General features: G+C 44.0%; 1 protein-coding gene across 1 annotated transcript; it reads right to left on the bottom strand.

The window, feature by feature from the left end:
- Positions 1–211: 211 nt before the first annotated feature.
- Positions 212–20,876, bottom strand: WNT8B (Wnt family member 8B). Its single transcript, XM_087702648.1, has 6 exons — positions 20,809–20,876; positions 10,176–10,209; positions 7,623–7,761; positions 6,132–6,257; positions 4,145–4,287; positions 212–1,399 (listed from the first exon to the last, which is right to left on the bottom strand). Exons 1-6 carry the CDS (start codon positions 20,874–20,876, stop codon positions 839–841), a joined length of 1,071 nt encoding a protein of 356 aa, XP_087558774.1. The 3' UTR covers positions 212–838.
- Positions 20,877–22,918: the final 2,042 nt, after the last annotated feature.

Raw genomic sequence — 22,918 nt, 5'->3', positions numbered from 1 at the left:
AGGGCACGCCAGGAGGAGACTCTATGGCAAGGGACAGGTTTTCTAGTCGGCTCCACAATTGATAGGGATTTCAGTTAGGACAGGTAGAGGAAAAAGGAGGCTGTGCTAGGTGGAGACTTTATGGTGGGGGAATCGGATTTCCAGTCGGCTCCAGAATTGAACTTCCAGTTAGGACCTTTGTGGATCTTTGAGTGTTTAAGGCTGCCGACCCCTGATCTAAGGCAAGACTAGAATCCATGGTCTCTTGGTTTCTAGTATGATGTCTTCACCACTAAACCAAAATGGCTTTCCAGTTTACTTAGCTGTCAACAGAACTCATGAATCCCTACCCAACAATTCAAAATACTTCTGCAATTCTTCAATAGGGGGGGGGGGGTTAAATTCTAGCTGATATGATCAGCTTTCAGGAATTTATTTTCGGACAAAGTGGGTTGATTGGTTGGTTGGTTTTATTTTTATTCAGTCCGTTTGCATATTTTGATCAGGGAATGGCAAATGCTTGTGGACTTCATTTGATACTTGCCTTCAAGTTGCCACAGAGGAATGCAAGAAGAATGTCTAAATCTACTCCCAACAGAATTGGAGGCTAAATCCTTTCAGATCCTCCCTCACTTTGGCTTTGAAGCCATACTCATTCCATAACGGTCTATCAGCTTGGGACTATGTTCATTTTTCCCAGAACATCTACAAGTTTCTTCCAATGGGTTCTCCAAAATGGGGGTTTAAAGACTAGATAGGCGAAGGCTTCCTTTTCACAGATAGATCTAAATATGGAAAACAAAGTAGAAGGGAGTAAAATATGAGACGTTACGAAAGAGCAAAGGATGGTTAGTCGGCACTAAGGCTGCTTCCTCCTGAGCTTGCGTGGGGGCAGATTGACGCCATGCTGCTCTCCCTTCTCCTTGCGGACGCAGTGATACTTGGTGACACGTTTGCGGCACTGCTCACAACGGACTGCACAACACCAGTGGAACTTGCAGTTGCAGCTCGACACCATTTCTGCTCGCTGCTCCTCCACAGCCAACCCACAGTCTCCACACAGCCGCTGGCAGCTCCGTTTCTCCCACTTACTCAGGGCCTTGCCCCTCTTCAGACACTCCCGGCCTTCCGTACCCAAGAGGCCCAAAGTCTTGTTCTCCAAGCAGTAGTCAGGGGAGTCTTCCAAGTGGACCAGTTCCTTTTTGGAGATTGAGCTGAAGGTTTCCACTATGGCGCCTCGGCTCGCAGCGCTGTTGGCCACCCCTTTCAGTATGTCTACTTTCAGTCCTTTGTGGTATTTCTCCTTCAGGTATGTCCCCACTTCTCGAAACTCGGGGAGTTGTAGCCAGCAGGTCTGGGTGGTGCAGCTGCCCGAAACCCCATGACACTTGCAGGTTCTCTTCATAGTCCCTTTCACTGCCTAGAGAGTAAGGCAACAACAGAGGAGAGGTCATGCAACAAACAAAACTAAGGAACAAGAATGTCCTATTTTGATTCAACGTAGAGAATTTATTGAGATTTTGCCTAAAATCTTTCTTAACACCTGGCTACAAAAATGCTTTGTTATGCCTATACCAGTGTTGGCAAACCAATTCAGCACCGAGTGCCAAAATGGGAGTGTGTGTTGGCGCAGGGGAGCACCAGAAACCGGAAGAGCAGCTTCCCGGTGCGCACAAATGGGAGTGCCGGAAACTGGAAGAGCAGTTCCCCTGCATGCACATGCTTCTGATTTCTGGCCTGTGCATACATGCCAGTCACCTGGTCTTCCATTTTCTGGTTTGCATGTGCATGTGAAGACCAGCTGGCCAGCACCCATGCGCACGCCAGAAACGGGAAGCTCAGCTTCCTGGCATGCACATGCGTACCAGGGAGCTGCTTTTTCAGTTTCCAGCATTCTCACATGTGTAAAGACCAGCTGGCAAGCCGGAACCCAGAAGGGTGATGGCTGGCGTGTCCAGAGAGATAGCCCTGTGTGCCACTTCTGGCATGCGTGCCATAGGTTCGCCCTCACAGGCCTATACAATGCTATGAGCAACTTGCTTTCTTTCTCCAGATTAAAATAATGAAGGGCTAAATGCAGTGTTTTCAATAGTTTTCAAAGCTATTATTTGGATTAACCAAGTATTCATTCCTTCCTATCACATTAACTCTACAAAAAAAATAAGTTTATTTAATACCATATGATACGGGCTATGTATAGTATACATGTGAGTGTGTGTTATGAAAATGAAAATGGAAATAAAAATATTCATTAAAAAAAATACAGAAAAAAAATAAAAAAAATAAGTTTGATGGTAGGAAGTGGTAGTCATGTTAGTTATTGCAAATGGTATTTTACTATATGCATAAAAGACTGTACAAAAATTAATAATGATAAATTGCTCAGACTTTTTGGCTGTCGCCTGCTTTGCAGCTGACTGGTGGTATACAGTTTGAAAACTGCAGGATGAACGGACCATAATGGAGAAAGAGAGGAAAGCAGGAAGTTGTAGGGAAGAGAAAAGACAGCAGAGTCGTCCTGTCCAAGATATTTGGGAAATCTGGTTCAAGCTCCAAGCGTTGCAAAAGTCCAGACCTCAATTGACTTTCCCAGTATGTGACCCAGACCTTCCTAAGAAAAAGGTTTCACACTCCACTCCTGCCTTGGAACAAGTAACGCCACTTTCATGATTGGCAGAGCTGGAAATCATACCTCAATCAGCTGCACAACCAAAGAATTGCCAAAGCCAAAGGGTCAACTTGCCCAACTCTACACCGTAGCATTGCAAAGTATGTTGGATTTCTGCCCGAATGGACATTCAGAATAAATATTGGAAGCCTCAGCGTTACAAAAGTACACCAGGCAGGAAACGTGAACAGATAAGGTAGAACTATTTTATTGTAAAAACCCCATTAGCAGAACCTTGCAAGGCTGAAAGTGTAATTCTGCGATTGTCATCTTTATAGACTGATAACTTTGGGAGGGTCTGTTCTGTTCTGAGCCTTTTGCTCCCACCACTCCAGAGGTGGGTTCATATCGGTTCGGACCGGTTCGGCCAAACCGGTAGTGACTTGGCTGCCTGGGTCTCTGGAAACGGCAGTGATCCAGGCCTGCCATGCCCCCGAACCGGTTCACCCATGGGCCACCATCTTGATTTTCGGTTCTGCACATACACAGAACAATCCTAATTGCAGAAATGTATTCTTTCCCCTTTTTTAAAATGTTTTGAGCATGCACAGACCTTTTTTGTGCAAAAGCGCACATACGCAGAGCACACGTCAGATGTGCACACGAGTGAAGCTAGCGCGCACACACAAAATGTTTGCACGCACCGAACCGGCAGTAATGCCAGGAGCAACCCACCTCTGCTCCACTCCGCAGCCGTGGGCTATGCTATCTCTTATCTGACTGTTCCCTAGGCAGCATCTCTTCTCTCTGTCTCCCAAGGACGTTTCCACATACAGGACCACCCCAGGGGTGGGATTCAACCGGTTTGGACTGGTTTCTGCCAAACCGGTAGCTCCGAAGATCAGATGGGAGCGAACTGGTTCGCTCCCTCTAGCAAGTGGGCCTGCCCACCACCTCCTGCGTTTTACCTATCTTTATCTTTTCAGCTGAATTACACGGCAGAGTGGATTGCTGTGCCCCAGCTGTTTTCCTTCCCAAGGAGTAATCCGGAAGGTAAATCTTTTCTAAACTGCGTAGGCATACTCAGCAAACCAGTTGTTAAACTGGTAGGATCCCACCCCTGGATCACCCCCACTTTTTTTTTAGCTTTTTCTTCTTTCCTACTGAAATTCCCCAATAACACAGAATCGGTTATTTCAGCTGCCTAATGCTTCATTAAAAATTTACACATAGCAAACATCTGAAGACTGACTCAGTGCTGAAATTCAATTTTTTACTACTGGTTCTGTGAACGTGGCTTGGTGGGCATAGCAGGGGAAGGATACTGCAAAATCTCCATTCCCTCCCCACTCCTGGGGGAAGGATATTGCAAAATCTCCATTCCCACCCCAATCTGGGGCCAGTCACAGGTGGTATTTGCTGGTTCTCCGAACTACTCAGAATTTCCGCTACCGGTTCTCCAGAACCTGTCAGAACCTGCTGGGTTTCACCCCTGCTCTGACTCCCGCCCTTGCTTTTCCTGACTTTTCTCCTTGCGGTATACGGAAATGATATTACCTTTCGGCCGGCTTCATTGTTGTGCAGATTCATGGCCGCTCTGGCATCCTGCCCTGTTTCAAGGGCATCCACAAACTGCTTGGAAATGGCTTCCCCAAAGCCCACGTTGTCACTGCAGCCTCCCCACAGCCATCCTTGGCCTCCTGCAGAGACAAACGTGTCACCCGACTGTTAGATGGGAATCCATAAGTGGGTATGCTAAGAACAGCATCAGATCCGGCTGAAGCACAGAGTTCAAGGCAGGGGATTCATAATACATGTTCATCCTTTCGTACCCAAATCCCATCCATTCCAAGTTTTGGCCTATCCTGAATTACTGTTCTGCTAAGAGTACCAAGCAGGGGTGGCCTTCAAAAATTTCAGCAACGGGTTCTCTGCTCGGTTGCTGGGTGAGCATGGGCATGGTAGGTATGGCCTAGTCAGCCTCCTGCATCATGGTGGTGCGGTGGGGGGACGTTTTCACCTTCCCAGGTTCCGGAGGCTTTTCTCAAGCATCTTGGAGGGCGAAAACTTACTCCCCCAGGCTCTAGAGGCCCATTTCCCCCCCTCCCCAAGCCTCCACATGGGCCCTGCACTTACCTTGCATCCAAAATGGGCCAGGTGGAGACTCCCGGGAGGTGTGTGGTGGGGTGGTAGGGAGGGGGCGTGGTGGGCGTGGCCAGCCAGGTGTGGGATTTAGAGGTTCTCCAAACCGGCTATAACCTTAGTCCCCCATTAGTTCGCCTGGGTTCCCAAACTCAGGCAAACCCATTGCAGTCCACCCCTGATACCAAGTCACATGTAAGAAAAGCAGACAATGCCCTTATTCTCCATTTACATAAAAGGTCACTATAGGGAGAGGAATCATCCTGGCAAAGAGGCCTCTCCTTCCCCCCGCCCCCAAAGTGTGGGATATTATTTTAGGTTTTAGCTATTTAGTTAGTCCAGCAATAAATTGGCAGCCTTTCATAGCATACAAACTGGGGCATGGCTATTTAGTATTAGTATTAATAGTATTTAATACTAATACTAAATAGTAGTAATAGTAATTAGTATTAATTTAAAGGTGCAGTTAAATGTAATAAACATGTTACTGCATTTGTATGATACAAGTTGCGTTGAAGGGTTAACATACACAGTGTCAGGATTCCAAATAACACCCCAATGAAATAAGACTCTGAGGCTTGAGATTCCTCAAAGTTCCATTTTATTAGAGCTGTCATATTGGCACATTTGGGAAAACCCAAATCTGAAAGCTTCCAGGTTTTCCCCAACCAAACGAAAGTCCAAGCCCCTGCCCAGCTCCTTTATGTCCATCACATGGTCCAATCAGGCACCCTCCCAACTGGAGATGCCTCCCAGTCACACCACTCCAGGTGCAGGGCAAGATGTCCTTGACTCTGAGAAAAGAATGTATTTTGACTATATATATATATATATATCTCCCATACTCCATATAATCCCCTGCTCCCAGGTTCCCACAGCAATAAATGTGGCAGACCTGAAGGCCCAATGCCAGAGATGGCTTCCGGGCCTGACACACAGATTAGTAAGGGGCCCCTATGTTCGTGGGGCCCACGGGCAAGTGCCCATCAGGCCCACGAGTGTAGACCGACCTGACATTGTGGAAATCCCTTGATTAATCAAGCCAGTAAATAGGAGAAAAAAAGGTGCAGCTTTAGTGAATAAAAAATAGCATTATCATTACTGGACTTTATCCCTGAATGGAGGGGCTGAGGGTATAACTTGGATAAGATACCTGCATAGCTATATAAATATCAGCTGTTTTCAGGTTCCTGATCACGGAAAAGTTATAAATAGAACCATGCAAATAGGAGACAATTTGTCTGCACTTGTTCTTTTAAAGGCTTTTGAGTGTGTCATCCATGTTCAAAATACATCAACTGCTCTTTAAACTGTGTTTTTTAGAAAGAAGTTTAGTGTTGCAAGAGGCGAGGGGAAAAGCCGCTACGTAGAGAGGAAATGTCCTGCTGAGGTGACTTCTTACCAAACTGTCCATTGCGAGAATCGTCACAGCCACAATTGTCAAAGTCCCCAAGGCTGCAGTTTCGCGTCAATGTGTACATGACCCCGGCGGAGCTGATTGCGTGAACAAACGCTGTTTCCCGGTTAGCTGTGAAATAATTACACAACAACTTAGCCAAAGGAACTGCAGCTTGGGAGAAAACAGGAGAATCTATGGTTTATTTTTAGCATTGTAAGTCTAGCACAGTGATGATTAACCTTTTTGTTGTCGAGTGCCAGAACCATAATGCAATGTGCACCTGACACACACACACACACACACACACACACACACACACACCATGCCCCATTTTGAACCTAGTAAGTCTCCCTACAGCCTCCTGTGAGCAAAAACAGGGGACCGGGGGGGGGGGGACATGCTATTGCTATGTATAGCACCAGTGGTGGGTTCCTACCGGTTCGGACTGGTAGTAGCATGTCCCCAAACCAGTTCTCCCGGCAGCATTGTAGGTGCCGTCATTTTGTTTCTTGCTTCTGCATATGCGCAGAGCAATTTTAGTTGTACTGCACATGAGCAAACCGGTAGTATTCTCTGCCGGAACCCACCCCAGTATAGCACTGTCCTGTTATTTGCTGAGTCTCCTAGCTCAATATCCTTCACTTGCTTATGGTTATGGCTATGAACCATAGCAATATCTTCTTGGGATAGAGTTACCTGCAATTTAAAAGAAATACACACCTGCAGGACATAACAATACCCAAGAAGTAGCAAGGTGTTGTGCCCCACCAGCGGCCAGCAGATCTGGCAGCAGATTCAGACAGTGAGGAGGTTGGGGAGGAACCTGGGCCAGTCCTGGAGTCTGGGGAAGGCTCTGATGAGGGCTCTGCATCGGAGGCAGAGAAGGGGCCAGAGCCGTCTGATAGTTATCAGCTGCCTCGGAGTCAGACATCAGTGGGGCAGAAGAATAGCTGGAGCCTGTTCCCAATGTTTGCGTGTGCAGAGCTGCCAGGAAAAGGGAAGGAAGAATGGTCGACTCAGGAGTAACGGCACAGGTGTATGGTGAATGGCCCCTCCCATATGGAATAAAAGAGGAGCGGAAGGGGAGGGGAGTTTGCAGGAGGCAATTTGTTCAATTCATTAGGGTGAAGATCTGTTCCTGACTTCTTGCCAAATATTGTCTGCTACAGATGCCGTTTGGAAGATATCAGCCTGGCAGCTCTCCAAGCCTGATAAAGGTCTGTAGTTGTGAAATCTCTTGAAAGACTGTTGGTCGGGCCTTTGCTGGAGAGGAATTCCCTTTAATTTAAATAAAATGGGTTTTATCAGCACGAGAAGTCGGCTTTGTGTTTTTGGGAAGGCTAGGTCAGAACATAAGCAACATCTTATTCCATAAGGAACTATTATTTATCAGACTCCCAGCAGAGAAAACATCATACCGTACATCATAGAAAGGCAATATATTTTGGTTTGTGGCTAATGGAAGTAGTCCCCCACCCCTATCATTTTTCTTACCACTACGAAGGCCTCCGTGGCTAGAGAGTTGCAAAGCTCTCTCGGGACAGTTCCAACGATCCCAAGCAAACTGGAACTTGCATTCCTCAATGCCACTCTGTGCACCAGCTGCAACACTGCTGGAGTAGATGAGGTATGCCTGGAAGAGAAGGAGGGTCAAAACAAGGAGTGTTAACAGATTAACAGAGTTGGAAGGGACCTTGGAGATCATCTAGTCCAATCCCCTGCCCAAGCAAGAGACACTACACCATTTCTGACAAATGGCAATCCAATCTCTTCTTAAAAACTTCCAGTGTTGCAGCATTCACAACCTCTGGAGGCAAATTGTTCCACTGATTAATTGTTCTAACTGTCAGGAAATTTCTCCTCAGTTCTAAGTTGCTTCTCTCCTTGATTAGTTTCCACCCATTGCTTCTTGTCCTGCCCTCAGGTGCTTCAGAGAATAGTTTGACTCCCTCTTCTTTGTGGCAACCCCTGAGATATTGGAACACTGCTATCATGTCTCCCCTAGTCCTTCTTTTCATTAAACTAGACATGTGCAGTTCCTGCAACCACTCTTCATATGTTTTAGCCTCCTGTCCCCTAATCATCTTGGTTGCTCTTTTCTGCTTCCATGAAAATGGCTAAAACCATCAACATTCCAATTTTTCCAAAACAATTTTTAGGCAAAACGCTGGTTTGAGGCACATTTGCAATGGGTAGGGAATGGGAGGGGGACGAGCCCTTCCTACGCTCAGGAAGCAGAGAGTAGCTCATGATAGGCCAAGCAGAGTATTCCCATTTCCTCTAAGAAGTTTAACAGTAATTGGTTTTTTTTAAAATAACTATTAGCAGACCACAATATATTCAGAAGATGTCCATTTTTAACCAAATATCTCATGGAAAAGCCAGAATTTTACAATCTTCTTAACCAGGGCTGTCAAACGCAAGGCCTGTGGGCCGGATCCAGCCTGCGGGGCCACCCTGGAAACAGCAAAGGACCAGCCCATGGGGCCCCTGTCAGCAAAAATGGAGTTCGGAAGGGCCACATGTGGCCCTCCTAGGCTCTGTTTTCAGCCACAACAGCCTCCTGCCGCCCTCTGCCAATGAAAATGGAACTGGGGGGGCGGGGGAGACGCAGCCCTCTGTGCTCCATTTTCGCTAGCAGAGGATGGCAGGAGGTCGTCACGGCTGAAAACGGAGCTCGGGAGCCCGTTTTCACTGGCTGAGCGTTTGGACAACTACCGACGCCCCCAACACCAGTGATGTCAAGCTGGTCACGCCCACATCAGCCACACCCACTCTGGCCCCTGAGGTCAAACACAACCCTGATGTGGCCCTCAATGAAATTGAGTTTGACACCCCTTGTTCTTAACAGTATAGTATTGACTCTGAAGGATTTCCTGACCAAACATGCTGCTAGGAAAAAGCAGGAACCTGGGACTTTACGAAGCTAGAGATCTAAAATGGTGTACAGATACCAGCCAAAGCATGTTAGAACTGATACGAAAACACTAGGCTGCCTGGTACAGTGGCTAAGATACTGAGCTTGTTGATCAGAAAGGTCGGCAGTTCAGCGGTTTGAATCCCTAGTACTGGTCTGATGAGCAGGGGGTTGGACTAGATGACTTCCAAGGTCCCTTCCAACTCTGTTACTGTTACACAAATAAAAACCAACTGATAGTCCAGTGTAATTCAGCCAGTAAACATTGCATAGTGTAAACACCAGGTTCCCATAAGCAACCTACAGGGGCTAGTGGTTTTGAACAAATTCCATGTACATGAATCACAGTAATTTACGCTGAATTATCCGGAGCATTAATTATCAGGGCAAGCCATATATTTTGTAGGAACAATTTTACTATAAAGAAGTTGAGCTCTCCCGCTTGAGCAGAGAGTTGGACTAGAAGACCTCCAAGGTCCCTTCCGACTCTGTAATTCTGTTCATATTCCGTTCAATTAACACCATTAGCTGCTAGATTCTGGGTTCTGCATAATGTGTCAGTTGAGAGCAGAGGTTCGCACCGGTTTGGCTGAACAGGTATTAACTCAGCCGGACACATGCCCGAACCGGTTCTAAGCTCGGGGCCGCCATCTTGATTTTCTGTTGTGCACATGCACAGAACAATCTTCATTGGGGAAAAAATTTTTTTCTGGTTTGTAATGTTGTGCGCATGCACAGACCTTTTTAGGTGCAAATGTGGACACGCATGGAGCAAAAAAATTTTGCACACCGAACTGGTAGTAATGCCAGCAGGAACCCACCCCTGATTGAGAGAGGCAATCTCACCATTAGTGTTTACAAGCCAATTTTCCTGCTGCCACTACTTAAGGATTAATGGCACATACCTGTCCCACAATTGAATTCAATTAAATAATTTGCACACAGGGTTTCTCTTCTTTAAAGCAGGGATTTAAACAGCAGAAACAGTTTTCTGGCTCTCTACAAGTCAAGTTGTAGCTTGCAAATATCCAGCTACAGATTTATCCAATCTGGGAAGAAGGAAAGAGACAAGGTCTGGATGATTCGTGCTTCTTGGAATTAGGAATGGAGATCAAAGGGAACGTACTTACCTTGGGACCAGTCATCAGGAAATTATTCACTGACCTGGAAAGGAGAAAAGGTTTCATCAATGGAGGGCAGCAAATGTCTGTCCAGGAATGTCTGGAATTCCACTGCACTGTCCCAGTTCATCCCCCTCTTTCACCCCTCCTGGCCAACCTGCAGGGATCTCCCTCCTACCCCTCATCACACATGACAATTGACTCCCCATTAGCCCAGGTTTGTAGGGACTAATCTCTCTGTCCTAGTCTAGAGCCTCCTCAAATTCTGAGAAATGAATGTCTTGAGTTTTTAAAATATTTATTTTATTTTTGAAACCGGGCCTGGATTTACAAAAATAATAATAATAATGAATCATTCTCTCAGCCGAATCCACCTTACAGGGTTGTTATTAGAAAAATTGGAGGACTACTACCCTGTTTCCCTGAAAATAAGACCTCCTTGGATAATAAGCCCAGTCGGGCTTTTGGGCGCTTGCACTAAAATAAGCCCCCCCCCAAAAAAATAAGCCCTCTTTGAAAATACTGCAACACAGAAGCAGCCATGAGGTGACCATACTCACTGTCTCCTGCACCTCAAAAATAATAAGACCTCCCCAAAAATAAGGCCAAGCGCTTATTTCGGGGGTCAAAAGAAAATAAGACCCTGTCTTATTTTCGGGAAAACACAGTAGATATGGTAATGCACAACACAGAAAAATCGCAGGTGTTTAACTATTTGGTTCAGCCTCTTAACAATGACAACAAAAAGTGACCAGATTTTTTTTAAAAAAGCAGGCTGAAAAGACAGATATGCAGGTGGTGATTCATAGTGACATCGCCATGGAACAATTCTTCACTTCTAATGTTTAAATCTCTGGGACCAAATAAATCACATTCATACAGGAAGAACAAGAATGCATGGAGAATTTTTGCCCCTTCTAATCGTAGGTTGGACTAGAAGACCTCCAAGACCTTACAACTCTGTTATTCTGTTATATTTCATTGAGTTCCTAAGTGAACAGAGCCCAGTGGTGGGATTCAAAAATTTTTTACTACCGGTTCTGTGGGCGTGACTTGGTGGGCATGATGTGGCTTGGTGGGTGTGATTTGATGGGCTTGGCAGGGGAAGGACACTGTAAAATCTCCATTCCCTCCCCACTCCAGGGGAAGGTCAGTGCAAAATTCCCCATTTCTTCCCGATCAGCTGGGACTTGGGAGGCAGAGAATAGATGGGGGCGAGGCCAGTCAATGGTGGTATTTACCAGTTCTCCAAACTACTCAAAATTTCCACTACCGGTTCTCCAGAACTGATCAGAGCCTGTGAATGCCACCTCTGACAGAGCCCTTCCTGCAAAATTTACAACCAGTCCTTTCTCAGACTATAACGTCTAACAAAATGACTAAAACAGCATTAGTAGCACAAACGCCTATTGTTATTAAATACTGGGACTATGTAGAAGAAATAAGATGCAACATAAAATATAGTGGGTTGTAAATATTAATAAACCTCTGGAAATAAATCCACTCCATTGGATCGATCTCTGTAACAGAAAATAACAACTTAACATTGCTAGCTCAGAAATCCTACGGTAGCTAGTAAAGAAAAGTGTGGGCCTACTTCAGGCTGTCCTTGTGGCAGACTGGCCTGACCCGTGCTGTCCTTTCTAGCAGCGAAGAATACCCCATGTGGCATAAGACGACCAGGACTGGTGACTCTTTCCCCTTGAACTCAAAAGTGCTTTGTGAAAGCCTTAATTAACAAAAACTGGATGGGTAGAGCCATCCAACCTGCCTTCCATTGAGTTCCTATACACTGCACTAGTCAAAGAGAGAGCCGTGAAAATATTTACAGACCCCTCACATCCTGGACATAAATTGTTTCGACTCCTATCCTCAAAACAATGCTATAGAGCTCTGCACACCAAGACAGCTAGACACAAGGACAGTTTTTTTCCCGAACGCCATCACTCTGCTAAACAAATAATTCCCTCAACACTGTCAAACTATTCACTAAGGCTGCATTACTATTACTATTAGTCTTCTCTCATTCCTATCACCCATCTCCTCCCACTTATGAATGCAGGACTGTAACTTTGTTGCTTGTATCCTTACAATTTATATTGATATTGATTGTTTCTTGATTGCTTATTTGTACCCTATGATTATCATTAAGTGTTGCACCTTATGACTTGAGGAATGTCTTTTTATGTCCACTGAGAGCATATGCACCAAAGACAAATCCTTTGTTTGTCCAATCACACTTGGCCAATAAAGGATTCTATTCTTTTCTGTTCTGTTCTGTTCTATGGACCCACTAATGGACTAGTTGTCAACTCACGAAGCTTTCCTGACCTGCTCCCAAGTTGCCATAGGCAGGGGGATGGGAAATCGAGCCTCGCAACTGCACTGAGGAATTCACACTTCACACCTAAAACAAAACACATCCTAGCTCACCAAAGTCAAGGCCATCTCCACGGAGACCCTTAACGGCCAGAGGGAGTGACTCTACGATCTGTGAAATTGCTTTGTTGGGGGAATGTGACTGGTGAAAAACCTCGGGGGGAGGGGGCAACAGGGTCAGAGGCAAGGCGCACACTGGGTTAAGTCAGAGCTGGCTTCACTTAGGTCTTGTGGACATGGCACTCCTAGTAAACAACTGGACTTTTCTTGCAAAATGGCTTGAGACTCCTGCTTTTATTGGGACACTGGTCGGAACCCTGGGCCAAAAATTGTATCCTAAGAGTGCTATTGGCTCACTAAAGAAATATCACAATGATCATTCCTATGTCATTTAAATGTAAAGGTAAAGGTTCCCCTTGTACATATGTGCTAGTCATTCTTGACTCTAGAGGGCGGTGCTCATCTCCGTTTCAAAGCCAAAGAGCCAGCGCTGTCCAAAGACATCTCCGTGGTCATGTGGCCGCCATGACTAAATGCCATAGGCACACGGAATACTGTTACCTTCCTACCAAGGGAAGGTGGTACCTATTTTTCTACTTGCATTTTTACGTGCTTTTGAACTGCTAGGTTGGCAGAAGCTCACCCCATTATGCAGCACTAGGGATTTGAACCATCGAACTGCCAACCTTTCTGATTTATTTATTTATTTATTTATTTATTAAATTGATTTATAGGCCGCCCAATCCGGGCGGCTTACATCGAGGAAAGAAGAAGAATAAAAATTGACAATAAAAACATGTTAAAAACAACACACATACATTCCTTACGATCTCAACAATGAGGCCAACAGCCCCAGGCCTGCCGGAATAGCCAGGTTTTCACAGCTTTTCTGAAGGCCATGAGAGTGGGTAAGGTCCGGATTTCTGGGGGTAGCTTTTTCCAAAGGGTTGGCACGCTCAGCGTCTTAGCCACTGAGGCAGCGCCTCCCTTTTATGTCCTTTACTCTTCAATATTTTCATTAGTGTTTTAAATGAAAAAGCTGGTGGCAATATTGACTTATGGAAACTGCAATTATACAAAACTGGTGGCCCAACTAACACCCCAGGAGACAGATTTAAAATTAAATACAATCTTGATGGGTTGGGAAAAAGAGGATGAAAGTGATAGAATGAAACTTGCTAGAAGTGCTTCACTTAAGGGGGGAAAAGATAAAGATTGGTGTGGGCAAAAACCACACTTACTATTAATATTTTTTTAAAAAATACATGAAATATTTTATTTTGGAATTGTAGTTGATTGAAATCTAAATATGAGCCAGCAAAAATAGATGGCTATCGAAGAAGAAATATTAGTTTATGCTTCATCAACAGAAAAGTAATTCCAAATTCTGAGAAGTAATCATTCCACTTTCAAGTGTTTTTCCCACTTCTGGACATCATACTTTAAGAGGAGTAAATCAAGGGTGAAATCCAGCAGGTTCTGACAGGTTCTGGAGAATCAGTAGCAGAAATTTTGAGTAGCTCAGAGAACCGGTAGTGGAAATTTTGAGTAGTTCAGAGAACCGGCAGCGAAAATTTTGAGTAGTTTGGAGAACCAGTAGCAGAAATTTTGAGTAGTTCAGAGAACTGGTAGCACAAATTTTGAGTAGTTCAGAGAACCGGTAGCGGAAATTTTGAGTAGTTCAGAGACCCGGTAGCGGAAATTTTGAGTAGTTCAGAGAACCAGTAGCGGAAATTTTACTACAGAACCAGTAGTAAAAAAATTTGAATTTCAACACTGTGAGAAAGGATTGGTGAACATTCTTTAAATTACTGGAAACATGTCCCATAGGAGGAGATCAGGACTTGCTTTTTCTTCCAAACTGGATTTAAAGTATTAAAAAGCAGATTCTGATTTACAAGTGTCCTTACTGTAAGAGCAGCTCAACAGAGGAAACAATTCCCTGGGTGTGCTCAAGTGGGGGCTAGACAGCTTTCTGTCTGAGATGCTTTCATTTAAATTCCTGCAGTGAATGGGGCGACGGGGGGGAGGGGGGGCGGGATGGACCCCACAGCTTTCATGACTCCTTGCTATTCTAGGGTTCTATGATTATATAATTCATCATCTACCTACACGCTAATAGCCTCACTGGCTTGATCCTACAAATGTGATGCTTTTTTATTATTCCCTGCAAAATATGCACTTTAAATATCATTAGCATATTGTAGTAGTATTAAATAAAGTTTTAGGTAAAGGTAAAGGTTCCCCTCAAAGGTGGGTTGCAAATCCCGGCGTTACCGGTATGCTCGTGCTTGCGTGCACATGCGACAAGGGTGGGAAGAGCCTCCCGCTGCCACCACTACTGATTCACCAGATCCAGGCCAAACTGGAAGCAACCCACCTCTGGTTCCCCTCACACATATGTGCTAGTCATTTCAGACTCTAGGGGGCAGTGCTCATCCCCATTTCAAAGCCAAAGAGCCAGCGCTGTCCGAAGCCGTATCCGTGGTCATGTAGCCGGCATGACTCCCCGCCGAAGGTGCACGGAACGCTTTTACCTCTCCATTGATTAATGATAATTTATTAAAGAGGTACCATTTGCCTTGTGTTTTTCAGAGTTTGGTTTTGTTGGACATATCTTTATATACATTGGGTTGTAACCATTGTAGTTGTATTACACCAGTTGTATTGTATCTTTCAATCACAAAGAAGTGAAGGAAGTTAGCACCCACCCCTCTACTAGAAAAATGAAATATTATCCTGGGAAATATTAAAAAGGCAAAATATTTCCCTTAAAAAGAAAAGTAGAAACTCAAGAGAGGCAGAAACTCAGCTGCCCCCACCTTTGTGAATGACCCATTAAGGCCTGAGCTAGTCTACTCTACATAACAAAGATCTCTCCCTTCAGCTCCAGGGTAAGACATGGGCATACTAGTATTAGCCCTTTACCCATCTCACGACATGGTACCTGGGAAGACTACATCATCACCCAGAAAGTCAAGCAAGCCTGGGAAGCAGCCTACAGAGTTGCCCCAGCTCAGCTCCACCGCGCATGCACGTCCACTTCCTGCTGGCCATCTGGTTTTTGGGTCTCTGCCACTCATGTGAGGGGGTTAGAGCACATGCGGGAGACATGCACGAATACATGGGGGGTCACACACACATGCGCGGGGCACCTCCCCCATGCCCTATTTTTTGTCCCAGGAGGCTTTAGGGAGACCTGCTAGGCTCAAAACAGGGTACATGGGGTCACATGTGTATGCGCGAGGGGGCAGGACACATTGCATTATGGGTGTGGGCATATGCATTCACACACGCACACTTTCGGCACACAATGACAAAAAGGTTAGCCATCACTGGTGTAGGTCTTTTAAGTACAGCTGAGAAACCTATTAATCTGCCATTAAAAGGCCCATGTTATATATGATCAGAAAGAAGGAGCTATCAGCTATGGGCAAGGCATACAGAACTGCCAATGGAAGCACGTCTTTTTTTTAATTTATTTTTTATTTTTTATTAACAAACATGTAAAATACACACACACAAAACCTAGACGTACACCACATTTACACAATATAATACAAACAGGAGCTTCCTGTTCTTTCTAATAGCAATTATCAATCGATACCGCTCACCTTATATTATTTCCCCTTCTATTGTATTTCATTTGGATTTCACCATTCTTAACCCTCTTTTTTTACTCATAACTATTGTTTTTTTGAGTTTTGTTACATTCCTTCATTGATTCTTGTTTCTTTCCTCCATCCACCTATACCATTTATCCCATATCTGGTAGAATTCTGATTCTTCTTTTCCCTGGATTTCTTTAGTTAGTTTGTCCATTTCAGCACAATCCATAACCTTTCATCTTCGCTTGGAATTAATTTGTTTTTCCATTTCTGGGCAAAGGCAATCCTTGCCACCGTAATTACACGTAGTATTAAATACTGGATTTCTTTTTTGTATTTCGCAGACATTATTCCTAAGGAAGCACTTCTAAAATTCATCCTGTTAGCTGGATAGAGACTCCAACCCCCAAGTATCACAAAATGGATATATTCCATCATTTGGGAGTGATAGACAAATTTCTTCACAAATTGCAACCCGTTCCTGAAAAATCTGATCACTATTCATTACCTTTGGTAATTGACCAGGGTCAATGCAAATCCAATTTTTCAATAAACTTGTGTATTCTGGAAGATGCGGGCGGGTGGGGTAACTGCCTGGCTAATGGGATAATGAAACACATCAGATGTCATCTGGAGGTGTCATCTCCTTGCAGTTTAAACTGCCTTATGAAGTGGCATTAAGCACAAGGTCTTAGTGTCAAGACTGGACCAGGACACACCTCTGAAAGAACGGCAGACTTGGGCCTCAGCAACAAACTGCAGGTACAAAGTGCTGCAGCTACCCAAAATGCCAATGCAGACCTATTGTCAGCACTTCTTCATTGGATAATCAGGAAAGAAAACCACAAGACTCCATTGATAGAAATCCAGTGTACTTTTACTAATTATAAATGAACAGAAGCGTAGCAAAGCGAAGTCTGATTATTTAGGCGGGAAAGCGAATGATATATTGTATATCCCATTCCCCACCCCTTGGCATCCCATGCACAGTCCAATCATAATTCTCCCAAGTGTCAGGTGCGAGATAACTTCGAAAGGCATCACCAAGATGGAATGTCGGTGCCGTTGGCCTTGGCGGGAAACCTCCTCCGCATGCGCAGTAAGACGGGCAGTTGAAACTCCAGAATCTTCCTCCAGCACAACAATCAGTCCCCTCCCAAATACCATGCCCTCCCTCCACGTTTCAATGGCAGCCGAAGCAGCAGCAAAGCAGAGGCTGACACCTGGGCTTCATGTACTGCTTTATAGTGCACTAATAAGACCACACATGGAATAGTGCTTCCAGTTCTGGTCACCACAATATAAAAAAGACGTCGAGGTTATAGAAAGACTACCGAGAAGAGCAACAAAGGTCTGGAGACCAAATCATATGATGAATCGTTGCAGGAACTAGATCAGAGGTGGTAATCAGCCAGTTCGAACCAGTTTGCCTGAACCGGTAGGAGAAATCGAGGGTAGGCCCGCCCACCTGCCCCAGCTCTATGCCACCCTATTTAGATGCATTTTGGAGGCCAGGCATATGTGCAGAAGGCGCACACATGAGCAAAGTGCATGCATGGATGCCGGCGCAGGCATGGAAGACCGGGCGCATGCGCAGAAGACTGGGTGCATGTGTGGGAAACTGGGCAGATGCGTGGAAGACCATGCGCATGTGCAGAAGACTGGGCACATGTGCAGAAGACCGGGTGCCTGCGCAGAAGACCATGCGCCTGCGCAGAAGACCGGACGCATGTGCGGAAGGGGATAACTGGTGGTAACAAAATATGAAACCCACCACTGCACTAGATATGTCTAGTCTAACGAAGAGAAAGACTAAGGGTGATATGAGCATTGTCTCCCAGTACTTGAGGGTCTGTTGCAGAGAAGAGAAGATTGATTTATCCTCCAAAGCACTTAGGATAGGATAATAAATAGTGGGTAGAATATTATTGAAGAGAGATCCAACCTATAATTAATGGGAGAAATTCTCTAACAGTGAGAATTATTAGTCAGTGGAATGGCTTGCCTCCAGAAATTGTGGACAGTCCTTCACTGAAAATTTTCAAGAAGAGATTGGAGAACCACTTGTCCAGAATGGTATATGGTCTCCTGCTCAAGCAGGAGGTTGGACTAGAAGATCTCTAAGGTCCCTTCCTAGCCTCTATGTTCTAAGACTTGGAAATAGTCCTGCATTTTTTTCTTCACCAGAAAAACATGACCAGTTCAAGGATACTTTGCAGCAGCAGAATTTCCCCATTATTAGCATTCTCCTCCTTATTGACTTTCCAGAGCATTAAGTTGCAGAGGTTAAACAGAAGGTTTTTATGTATCCCACACACGAGGGATTTCTTTCAACACTGTAGGTCAGGAATATACAACAGGAGACCATGCCCAACCAGTAGATGACATCCAGAATGTTGGCTCTCTTTACTTTTCTTGGCAGTTTGGGGAGTTAAGGTATAAATGGATGCCTTTCGCCTTATAAAGATTTAACACCCTCACTTCTCCTCGTAAAAAAACCTCCTTTCCCTTCCTTCTAGAATATAGCCCTCAACATTTATTTATTTATTTACTCATTTATTAAAATTTATACATAATCCTAATCTAAAGCACACAATTATTCAAACTCCAAATACACAATCCATAAAAAGAAGTCATAATAAAAATAATAAGGTCAAGATAAAGAGTCCCCTCGCACATATGTGCTAGTCGTTCCTGACTCTAGGGGGCGGTGCTCATCTCCGTTTCAAAGCTGAAGAGCCAGCGCTGTCCGAAGACGTCTCCATGATCATGTGGCCAGAATGACTAAACACCAAAGATGCATAGAACGCTGTTACCTTCCCACCAAAGGCAGTTCCTATTTTTCTACTTGCATTTTTACGTGCTTTTGAACTGCTAAGTTGACAAAAGCTGGGACAAGTAATGGGAGCTCTCTTTGTTACGCAATTCTAGGGATTCGAACCGCTGAACTGCCAACTTTTCTGATCGACAAGCTCAGCGTCTTAGCCACTGAGCCACTATGCCCCTGCAAGATGCTATATACCAAATGCTCCTGATAGATTGCTTTGCTTATATCTAAGGCTTACTGCAAGAATCATATCTTAATTAACTTCAGAAACATGAAAAGCGTCTGCCTGCTCAGCTTTGATGGGGCGAGCTGGAACAGCCATGGAAATGGAGTATATTCACTCTTCTAGCCTCTTGATCAATTGGGGAAGGGTCTTCAGGGACTGCAGCTCACACGGAGCCAATAAGTAACTTCTACATGGCGGAACATAACAATGAGAGACCTGAGCCAGGAAGAACTTTATAAGAATTAGTAGCACCTTGAACCAGACCAGAAATCAACTAGCAGTCAATGCACCCCCACCCCACCCCACCCCAAGCGTGCCTTTTCTGGTAGGCAGCTGTATTTTGCTCCACCTGTAACTTCCAAGTTTTGTTCAAGGACAGCACTGAACAGAGTAAATTGCAGTGCTCCTTCTAGGGGGTAATAAGAATAAAAGTCACTGTTACCACCAAGATGGTTCTTACGCTGATAACGGTTGTGCATCTGTGTATGATGGATTCTCCTGTGTTGACCTAAAATTCTCTTGAACTGTGGATTGAGCTTAAATTGTATGGTTGCCGCTGATTTCTCTTGATATCATAATTTCTGAAGTCTTTTTAAAAATAAAAGAGATTGTTTTGCATGCTTTTGTATTTGGTTATGTGGTGAAATTACTGTTAAATTAAGTTGTCAAAAAAGTTTAGTATTTAACCATCACCAACTTGATGGCATATAATCAATCAATCAATCAAAAGAGCTGACAGCTTGGCAACAGAGTCTGTAAAACTGATCTCTCCCAATGGACAGACAGTTAAACCTCAAAAGGGTGGATAGCAAATCATATCAAGTGATAAGAAGGGAGAATCAAGGACTTCTGTCAATAAACTCATTTTATTTATGATAAGCGCAGTGTTACTTATATGAATTTACACAAGTGAACAATTGCCTCATAAAAGATAATCTGTTTCTTATTATTTTTTCCTTGTGGTTCTTCGTTTTTTGACATGCTTTCCAGAAAAAATGTTTCAAATAAAAATATTCCAGTAAAGTGCTTTTATTCCTCATTAATAGTTTTTGTAACGAAGTTATGGAGAAGCATCAAAAAGAAAAATCAACTGAATTGACTCTCTGCTTCTTGGAATGATGCAGTTTATCTGGACCATTCTTCTAAGAATGATAAGTGGTAACTTATGAAAAACAAATCCGACATTCTGAGATTAAGAAATGCAATAAAATTGCAGAAACAGAGATCTTATGATGCCTGATCTTCCCCCTACGATTCAATTATTAATCTAACGAGCTGCGATTTCAATGGCTTCTTACAACATCAGTGGCACTGAAGTTTTTGTCCAAATACATGGAAAAGAGATTAAATGAATTTATAGCTTGGTGAATGCTACAGCTTGGAAACTTTCCAATAAAGAAGATATCCAGATTAGTGAATGGTTCATCTTGAAAGTGAGAAGTCCACCACCTTTCTAAGTAATTCTCTTGAGTTTCCCTGATTTATCAAAATATTGACCTCAATAAAGGACTCGTGAGAACAAAAGCATTTAATTCTGCACAATTGTTCCTGTCAGCCTGTCTATAGAGCAAAGCAAAAAAAAACCAAACTCTGATTACTCACCAAGGGTGGCTGAGATGGAAGAGGGATACAAGGAACAAGGTGCCTGGATAATAGCCAATCCAAAACATAATCTGTCTTCCAAAAAGAAAACAAGAAAAAGAAAGTTTGTGACAGCCAAACGTACAATTTGGACCACTAAATGACTGGTAGAAGGTGAAACAAACTCAAAGAAATGTAAAATGAGATTCTAGCTTCTGCTCCTTGAGTATGGAGAAGTTAAAAGATCTAAACTATGCTGGAGGACAATCAATCCTGAAGTGGAAGCAAAGGGGATTGGAGAAATGGAGCCACTGAAAGTTGTAAGAAGAGATTATCTTCTTAATTAAAGATTTCCCCCCCTTCCTAAGTCTTTCAGCCAATCAGAACTCAAGTGCCAAGAGAGAGACTGAACTGCTCAAAAGAACACCCCAGGTCCCTCAAAGACAAATGGACCAACAAAGGGATGGGGAGGGAGGAGGGAGGGAGGGAGGAAAGGAAGAAGAAGAAGAAGAAGAAGAAGAAGAAGAAGAAGAAGAAGAAGAAGAAGAAGAAGAAGAAGAAGAAGAAGAAGAAGAAGAAGAAGAAAAGGAGGAGGAGGAGGAAGAAAGAAAGAAAGAAAGAAAGAAAGAAAGAAAGAAAGAAAGAAAGAAAGAAAGAAAGAAAGAAAGAAAGAAAGAAAGAGAAAGTCCAATAGACCCATCAATGTATAGACCTGTGGTGGACAGAAAAAGAGCGGGGCCCACAAGAGAGGTGGTTTAGGAAATCTTTCTGATCTTTTCAGTCCTATTTTGGGGGAATAACAACAATGGGAAAGGATCAAAGTAGCATGGAAGGAACACCATTAAATTCTTGTGGGACTTGAGCGTATTACAACCACCATTTGAAAACCCCAACCTAGAAGATGGACTGGTGTAGTTATACTTCACAAGGACTAGTAATAACGTGTTCCGTCTGACAAACCTGGTTAGGAAAGCTTTAAACTAAAACCTGGCAAAAGAGTAAGATAGGATTTGAGGAGACATACTCTGGCATGCAAGAATTTCCACTGATTTGTCTTGCTGATAACTTTCACCTCCATGACACAGAGATAGGCACGCACACAAAAAGCCATTATCCCCTACTTCTTACTTACCAATAGGGAGGCTGTCCCTATGGGAGAGAATGTAAGTAGCAGCCCCACTGAGAGGAAATAAGGACCTCAGAACCAAACTGTAGAAATTAGTGTAGTTGCAATGGGATCTCTTAAACTACTCAAAATAAACCATAATATTGACTTGTCTATGCATTATTGCTGAAAATGTGAGAAATTAAAAAAAGTAAGAGTTTATGCTCTTAGTTCAAAAAGGAAAATATAATTTATAACATGCTGGGATAGAGTACAGTAGAGTAGGGTAGGGTAGGGTAGAGGAGTGGAGTGGAATGGAATGGAATGGAATGGAATAGAATAGAATAGAATAGAATAGAATAGAATAGAATAGAATAGAATAGAATAGAATAGAATAACGAGTTTGAAGGGACCTTGGATATCTTCTAGTCCAATCCCTGCTTAGGAAGGAAATCCTATACCACGTCACACAATGATTCCCAGGACTGAATATAGCAATTGAAGCAGGGGTGAAATTCAGCAGGTTCTGACAGGTTCCAGAGAACCGGTAGTGGAAATTTTGTGTAGTTCGGAGAATCAGCAAATACCACCTCTGGCTGGCCCTGAAGTGGGGAGAGAATGTAGATTTTGCAATGTCCTTCCCCCCAGGAGTGAAGTGGGAATGGAGATTTTGCAGCATCCTTCCCCTGGAATGGGGAGGGAATGTAGATTTTGCAATATCCTTCCCCCAGGAGTGAAGTGGGAATGGGGATTTTGCAGCATCCTTCCCCTGGAATGGGGTGGGAATGTAGATTTTGCAATATCCTTCCCCCAGGAGTGAAGTGGGAATGGAGATTTTGCAGCATCCTTCCCCTGCCATGCCCACCAAGCCACACCCACAAAACCGGTAGTAAAAAAAATTGAATTTCACCACTGGATTGAAGGATGTTGTTCAAAGCAACAAAGTGTGTGGGGAAGGATGCGTAGTTGTGTTGAATGCTGACAATACCCATTCCTACTCAGAAATCCAAATGAACTAACAGTAAT

This window comes from Thamnophis sirtalis, unplaced genomic scaffold (genome assembly GCF_051295495.1).
Source record: "Thamnophis sirtalis isolate CommonGarterSnake01/CBP01778 unplaced genomic scaffold, rThaSir2_p1.2 scaffold_15, whole genome shotgun sequence".
In the NCBI taxonomy this organism is placed as follows: domain Eukaryota; kingdom Metazoa; phylum Chordata; class Lepidosauria; order Squamata; family Natricidae; genus Thamnophis; species Thamnophis sirtalis.
Note: the sequence above shows the minus strand (reverse complement) of the source record. Positions and strands in the feature narration are given on the sequence as shown.